Source organism: Canis lupus, chromosome 8 (genome assembly GCF_011100685.1).
Source record: "Canis lupus familiaris isolate Mischka breed German Shepherd chromosome 8, alternate assembly UU_Cfam_GSD_1.0, whole genome shotgun sequence".
NCBI lineage: Eukaryota > Metazoa > Chordata > Mammalia > Carnivora > Canidae > Canis > Canis lupus.
The window spans coordinates 41577389-41584743 of NC_049229.1; the positions used below are offsets into that span (position 1 = coordinate 41577389).

The 7355-nt window shown below is 32.6% G+C and overlaps 1 protein-coding gene across 10 annotated transcripts in view; it reads left to right on the plus strand.

Annotated features, from left to right (window-relative positions):
* Positions 1–7355, plus strand: part of MPP5 (membrane palmitoylated protein 5) — a 100148-nt gene that overhangs the window by 68767 nt on the left and 24026 nt on the right. For all 10 annotated transcript variants that reach the window (XM_038544978.1, XM_038544984.1, XM_038544980.1 and 7 more), the window contains 4 exons: positions 3255–3332; positions 3923–4069; positions 5577–5738; positions 7145–7222. In XM_038544978.1, coding sequence (XP_038400906.1) covers positions 3255–3332; positions 3923–4069; positions 5577–5738; positions 7145–7222 — 465 coding nt within the window. The remainder of the gene's footprint in view (positions 1–3254; positions 3333–3922; positions 4070–5576; positions 5739–7144; positions 7223–7355) is intronic.

Consider the following 7355-nt stretch of genomic DNA (forward strand, 5'->3'; position numbering starts at 1 on the left):
GTCCCGCAATCAAGTTCCACATCAGGCTCTCTGCATGGAGCCTACTTCTCCCTCTGCTTGTGTCTCTGCCTCTCTCTCTCTCTCTCTCTCTCTCTCTCTGCGTCTCTCATGAATAAATAAAATCTTAAAAAAAAAATCCTTTTCTCCTTTTCTCAGGTCCTTTTCTCAGATATATATCTCATGGTGAATTTTGGTAAAAACAAAGATAAGAATACAGGAGGATATGTACTAAATGAGTATCCCTAGGTCTGAGGGTTATAATGACATTTATTTCCTTCTTTTTGGTTAACTGTTTTCCAATCTTTCTCTATGTTAAATGAGAAAGGGAACATCAGGATGATTTAAAACTATTCTATAATTTAAAACACTAGTTTAAAAATGAAAAAGGAGGATTGGGGGGTTTGTGCAATTGGGTGATGGACATTAAGGAGGATATGTGATGTAATGAGCATTGGGTGTTATGTACAACTGATGAATCAATGAACTCTACCCCTGAAACTATAATAATACACTGTATGTTAATTAATTAAATTTAAATAAAATTAAATTTTAAAAGAAAGAAAAAGGATTTTAGCTCTGAAATAGAGAAAAACAGTGTAGCTAGAAAAGAGTCCTAGATCAGAAGAGAGTAGTTCTTTTTAAAGATAAGAGATTAGAGCATTTTTATAGGCCAGTGGAAAGGAAACAGTACAGTGTAAGAATAGCCTTTTAATTCCTTGGTTCTTGGTAGAAATAGCTATTGATGTGTGGGTACACTAAATAGGTAACAACATCTGGACTAATAAGGAAAGGAAATAAACCTTAAGAGGAGCTCTACATTTCTGTAGGTTGAAAGATCTCAGAGATGTTTAGGAACTGATTTAAAAGTAAAAATAGGGGCAGTCCCAGTGGCTTAGTGGTTTAGCACCGTCTTCAGCCTGGGTGTAATCCTGGAGACCCGGGATCAAGTCCCACATCGGGCTCCCTGCGTGGAGCCTGCTTCTCCCTCTGTATGTGTCTCTGCCTATCTACTCCCTTTCTGTGTCTCTCATGAATAAATAAATAAAATATTTAAAAAAATACACAAAATTATTAATGAGTTGATTTGGTACACACTGTATACTTTTAGTACATTTTTAATCCAAAATTTTCTTTTCTCCTCAGAATTACTTTCTCCAGCTATCAAAAGGTCAGGATCAGGGACTACATTTCATTTTAAAATTAGCCTAGATTTAAAAAATAAATAAGCCTAGATTTGATACATTTTAAAAACAAAAAAACCTTATTTTAAAAGTTAACATTTAACTTTTAACATTTTAACATTTAACATTTAACTGGGTAACTGCATTTTCCCATTAGTAAGACTTTAATAGAATTCTTAAAGTAGATAATAATTGCTATGCTATCCTGTATATATATATATACAACTAACTCTACAATTAGAAACATGTTTGTCTAGGTACCAAAACAAGAGAACAGGCTGATTTGGGAACTATCATTGCTTTGATCCACTTGTTGTGGTCAAATTAATTAACCCCCAAATAATCATCTCTTAGGTTTGATAGGGGAATTACTAATAAAATGATTTAAAATAGCCATAAGAAGTATTAGAGAATTACTGTTTTAATCATGAGTTATTTTTATAAAAAATTCTATGTATGAATTTATGTTTTTGTTAAGGGTGCTAATTTTGGTTTTATCTGCATTATTGCAAAAACAGTCTTTTTGGTGGGTAATTGAGTTTGAAAATAAGAAAAGGGAAGAAAATCAGAGATATTGGCACTGAGAACATACATAGAATCATCTTTGGGGGAAAAACAGTCCACAAAGCAAAATTTGTACCTTTAAAAACTTGTGGTAGAAGAAAGAAGATTGAATATAATGAACTGGGGGCCCCTGGGTGGCTCAGTCAGTTAAGCATCCAATTCTTGATTTCAGCTCAGGTCATGATGTCAAGGTGATGGGATGGAGTTTTGTATTGGGCTCCAAGCTCAGTGAGGTGTCTGCTTGAGATTCTCTCTCTCCCTCTCCTTCTGCCCCTCCCCCCACCAACAGTATTTCTAAATAAGTAAATTTTTTGTTTTTTGTTTTTTGGGTTTTTTTTAGAAAGAGGGACGCCTGGGTGGCTCAGTGGTTGAGCATCTGCCTTCACTCAGGGTGTGATCTTGGGGTCCTAGGATCGAGTCCCACATTGGGCTCCCCACAGGGAGCCTGCTTCTCTCTCTGCCTATGTCTCGGCCTCTCTGTGTCTCTCATGAATAAATAAATAAAAGATTTTTTTAAATTAACCCAAATGAAATTGGGTTTTAGAAATTGCAAAGGGGAATTAAAATTAACTAAAGCAGAAGAAAGGAATTGGATTATTTAAATGGCAAGAATAATTTAAACTTAGAAGCTAGGTTTTTGAAAAGTATAAGGAAATAGAGAAATCTTTGACAAGTTACATAAAGGAAGAAAATACCAATAACATTAGGCAATCCACCTTTACAAAAAAATCTACCATGCCCAGATTATTTTATGTACAAGCTCTATCAAAACATTAAGGAACATAGAATTCTTGTGTTAAATAAACTGTTTTAACACATAAATATAGACTGTGTCCCACCTCCGTGTACTAGGATAGTATAACCTAGATACTAAAACCAGACAGTAGTTTTGTAAACTGGTATACATGACTGCACTTTAAACAAGTAGAGGCCAGTCCAATTTAGGAACATTAATGTAGAAGTCTTAAAGTAGGAATTTATTATGTGCCTCAGTGGTGTGCTAAGCAATTTATATGAATTATCTCAGTCTTTTAAGAACCTCAAATGGTAGGTGCCATTCTACAGATAAGGAAATAAAACCTAAAAAATTCATCATAATCAAGTGGAGTTTATCCTAGGAATACAAGGATTGCTCAACCTCAGGAGATTTTTTTAATGTAATTACCTTTGCCTGTGATAACGGTAGGTGTTCATTACTCTCATATAAGTTTTTCTTCTTAGTCTGTAACCTGATTTAAAATGCAGTTACATAAACATGATTTTAAAACTGTAACTAGTTACTGTTAGAATAGTTTTTCTTCCTTTATGTAATCATTACTAGTCTATTTTATAGTATATTGGGAGAAACTTTGAAGAAGCAAATAGATCATTCATAGTCGTAAATAGCAAAATCTTATCTAGTGTATTTTTTAATATAAAAATTTTAAATTGTATCTTTTAAAAAAATACTTGTATAGATGTTGGTGATATTTCCTGTAACCTAGGAAAAATAATCTTAATGTTTCTTAGGTACAAACTGTTTTGAAGCCAGTCCACCATAAGGAAGGACAAGAACTAACTGCTTTGCTGAGTGCCCCACATGTTCAGGTAGAAAATGAACAGAATGATCTATAAGTGATTTATATAGCATTCAAAGTCTCTGATAAGTCTCTGAGGGCTAGAAGAGACCTCATACATTATCTGTGTAGCTTGTTTGACTTCTAACTTGCACTGTAAAATAATTACTATGTTGGAATATATATTATTTAAATTTTGGATTATATCTTTTTATATTTAAAATTAACCTCATTAGTAGTTTTGAAACAACTTTGTATTCTGTACAAAAATTCTTCCCTTTTTTGGTATATTCTCTGTAAATTTTAATTATCTCTGATGTTGAGCCATTAAATTGATTTTGCTTTTATGAAGATTAATAAACATTTTAGATTTTCATAACCATCTCAGAGTTGTTAGCCTGTTGTACTTTACACATCTTTTTTATTAGTTATAGAAGATACAGAGTTGCAGCTAAACTTCAATTAGAAAATTTGGAAACAGATCTGAATATATAAATAATTATAGAACTTCCTGTATAAGTTTAATGACTAGAATATTAATCTACATGATTAGGTTAAAAATCTCTCTTACAGAAATAAATCATGCTGCTACTTTAAATGCTGTGGATTTCTTTGAAACAGGCACTTTTACTGGCCCATGATAAGGTTGCTGAGCAGGAAATGCAGCTAGAACCCTTTACAGATGAGAGAGTTTATGAAAGCATTGGCCAGTATGGAGGAGAAACTGTAAAAATAGTTCGTATTGAAAAGGCTCGAGATATTCCACTGGTAAGTGCTCCACATCTCTGATCTGAAATCCTTTCTACACAGGGCTTTTGTGTATGGCAAATAGTTGAAGACCTCTTTATATTTCTAGTAGTTTTTCCTTTTTGAGGTTGATTTGCTGGAGTTCTTTTATGTTCTTGCTAATATTCCTTATTCAGTTGAGAAAAGTTTGTTCTTTTCTTACCTATAATTTGATGAAAATAATAGCTTGTAAAATAATTGTTGAGGAACAAAGAAGGGGCGAGTTATCTGCTTCATTATTCTCCCAGCTTTAAAAAGAAAACAACAGTAATTAGAAATTCTGATCTAAAAAAAAAAAGAAAGAAATTCTGATCTTTTCATTCCATTAATACTGTTGAAATACAATTATTTATATAGTTCACATGTACTTAGAAGTATGTATGCCTTAATGTTAATATTTTTAAATTTTTTGTCATTTAATATTTTTATATGTAAAACTTTTTTCAATCTCTTTTCTAAGTTTCCTGTACTTGCCTTAATTTTCTTTTATTTTCAGAGAACTAGTCTTTTTTTTTTTTTTTTAAGATTTTAATTATTTATTCATGAGCGACAGAGAGAGAGAGAGAGAGAGAGAGAGGCAGAGACACAGGCAGAAGGAGAAGCAGGCTCCATGCAGGGAGCCTGATGTGGGACTTGATCCTTGGTCTCCAGGATCACACCCTGGGCTGCAGGCGGCGCTAAATTGCTGAGCCACTAGGGCTGCCCAGAGAACTAGTCTTTAATCTTCATGTCTCAAAAATGTCTTGAATACTATGGTACATAAAATAGGGACTGTATTTTATGGGCAGTTTATGTAACTAGGTCCCATCCCATACCCCTCACCCCCCCGCCCCCCCCAGAAAAAACAAGTTGGGAAAGTTACAACAAAATTTTAAAATAAAAGTTTAGGAGAAAAAATGTTACATACTCTTGTCTACTTTTAAGCTTTATTCGCTATTTCATATTTCCATTTTTTGAATGTATATTTTTCAGTTGTGCTTCCAATTTATGTAATAAATCTAAATGCTTAATACATTTTAATGTGAAATGGTTACAGCTATAATATTTAATATTTGAATAATAAACCAGATTATTACTCATCCTTTAATCATATTTTGAATTTTAAGAAAGGACTTTTTATAGTTATAAGTTCTGTTCACTAATTATATCTAAATAGTATAAAACCATTTTAATAGCATCCAGCATATAGAGAATAAATTTGATTATAGGTCTTCACATTGTTTTTAAGTAAGTGCATTTATCTGTTGTTCAAAAGTCTGCTTGGTTTTAGAATTCAAATGAATACAACATGTCTGAAACAGAAAATGTTGTAAGGAAAATGGTCAACTTTCAAAGCTAATTACCACACCTACTCTAGTTCTGTAAGTTAGTTTTTTGCCCAAGATAACTGAAGACTTGTATTGTTGAACAGGGGAAAAAAAATTTAATGAAGAAATGTTTAACAAAAAAGTACATTTTTGTTTTATAATTAGATACTGCCTTTTTTTAGGGTGCTACAGTTCGTAATGAAATGGATTCTGTCATCATTAGTCGGATAGTAAAAGGAGGTGCTGCAGAGAAAAGTGGTCTGTTACATGAAGGAGATGAGGTTCTGGAAATTAATGGTATTGAAATTCGAGGGAAAGATGTCAATGAGGTTTTTGACTTATTGGTAAGTTGATACAGAAGAATAACTGATAGGTTCTTAAAAGCTATTTTCTTAGTTATTAGACCTAAAAGTACAGTATTTTAAAAATATTAAGTACACTAGACAATTTCTAGCCTAATTTTCACATGATATAATTATTTTCACAATATTTATTAGTAGCGTTTTATTTTGGGGTTGTTACCACTGATATTTTTTTATTTTAAGCTTTATTACTACTCGGTATGTTTTATTTGCCTCTGAAATCACTAGTATAACTAATTCTTCAACATGTATTAATTGAGTGCCTACTATGTACTAGCCACTAGGAAAATGGTGACAAAACAAAGTCACCTCATCATTTTTTAAGTTCACTTTTTTTTTTATTCTCTTCAGCTGATTTCAGTACACTGTCCAACATAATAGCCACTAGCTACATGTGCTAGTTATTTAGATTTAAATTAAATAAAATTTAAAATTATGTTCCCCATTCATACTGGCTGCATTTCAGGTGTTCAAGAGCAGTATATAGCTAATGGTTTCCATATTAAGATGTAGATATAGAGTATTTCCATCATCATAGAAAATTCTATTGGACAGTGCCATTATAATCAGGAAACTAGTTTATAGTTACTCTTTGAGAGCAGTTTATGATCACTTTGTATATATCCACAAGCCAGATTTGTATTATTTACGTAGCTTCAGTTGTTACAATAGAATCTCCTCTATCTGCTGATGTTTGTTGAAGAATCTAGAAAACATACTTATTTTCACCTAATATCATTCATTGCTTTGGTAGAGCAGAGTCAGTGGTTGTCATTTTTAGACTATGTTTTATTGGCTGTTGTGTTTGTTGAGCACTGCTCCCTGCTATGTCAAGACTAGAAGTTTTGATTACTGTTTAAGGTGAAGGTCTCTGAACAAGGCAGTCAGTGGTGTAATGGGAAGTAATAGTTAGCTACAATAACACTATACAGTTAAAAATAGAATGAGTAACAGAGACAAGATATCTGGGAAGTGAAAATATATTTCTTTGCATCACTTCTCTAATCCTGGTCACAATTACTATTTCAAATTCTACTATATTAAAACTGTGTTTGCCAGAGTAGATAACCCAGAACTGTTCTAGCTGTGGTATCTTCCAACCCTTCACTGTGGAATCTTCCTAAGCTTACAATGAATGGGAGACAAAAACCAAAGACTTATGGGCTAAGTGGCTTTCTCAAGTGGAACAGAATTACAGAATGCCATGTTCCTGGATAGCTCTACTATAACGGAATCCATGAAAGGTCTAATTTATGATTCCTGATGAAAGTCATTCATCTTTACCAACTTTTTAAAAAGTCTTGTAGGGGATCCAGAATAGTCCAGTTTAGGGAATATTCACCATAACATCATAGAATGATTTTCATAACCTAATCTTTCTTTTACAGTCTGATATGCATGGTACGCTGACATTTGTTCTGATTCCCAGTCAACAGATCAAGCCTCCTCCTGCCAAGGAAACAGTAGTAAGTGATTTTTTTATGTTCCTTATTTATTGTCTGTTGTCTACTGTTTACTTTTTTATTTAATTAATAAACATTTTTTTTTAGAGTAGTTTTAGGTTCACAGCAAAACTGAACAGAAGGTTCTCACATATCT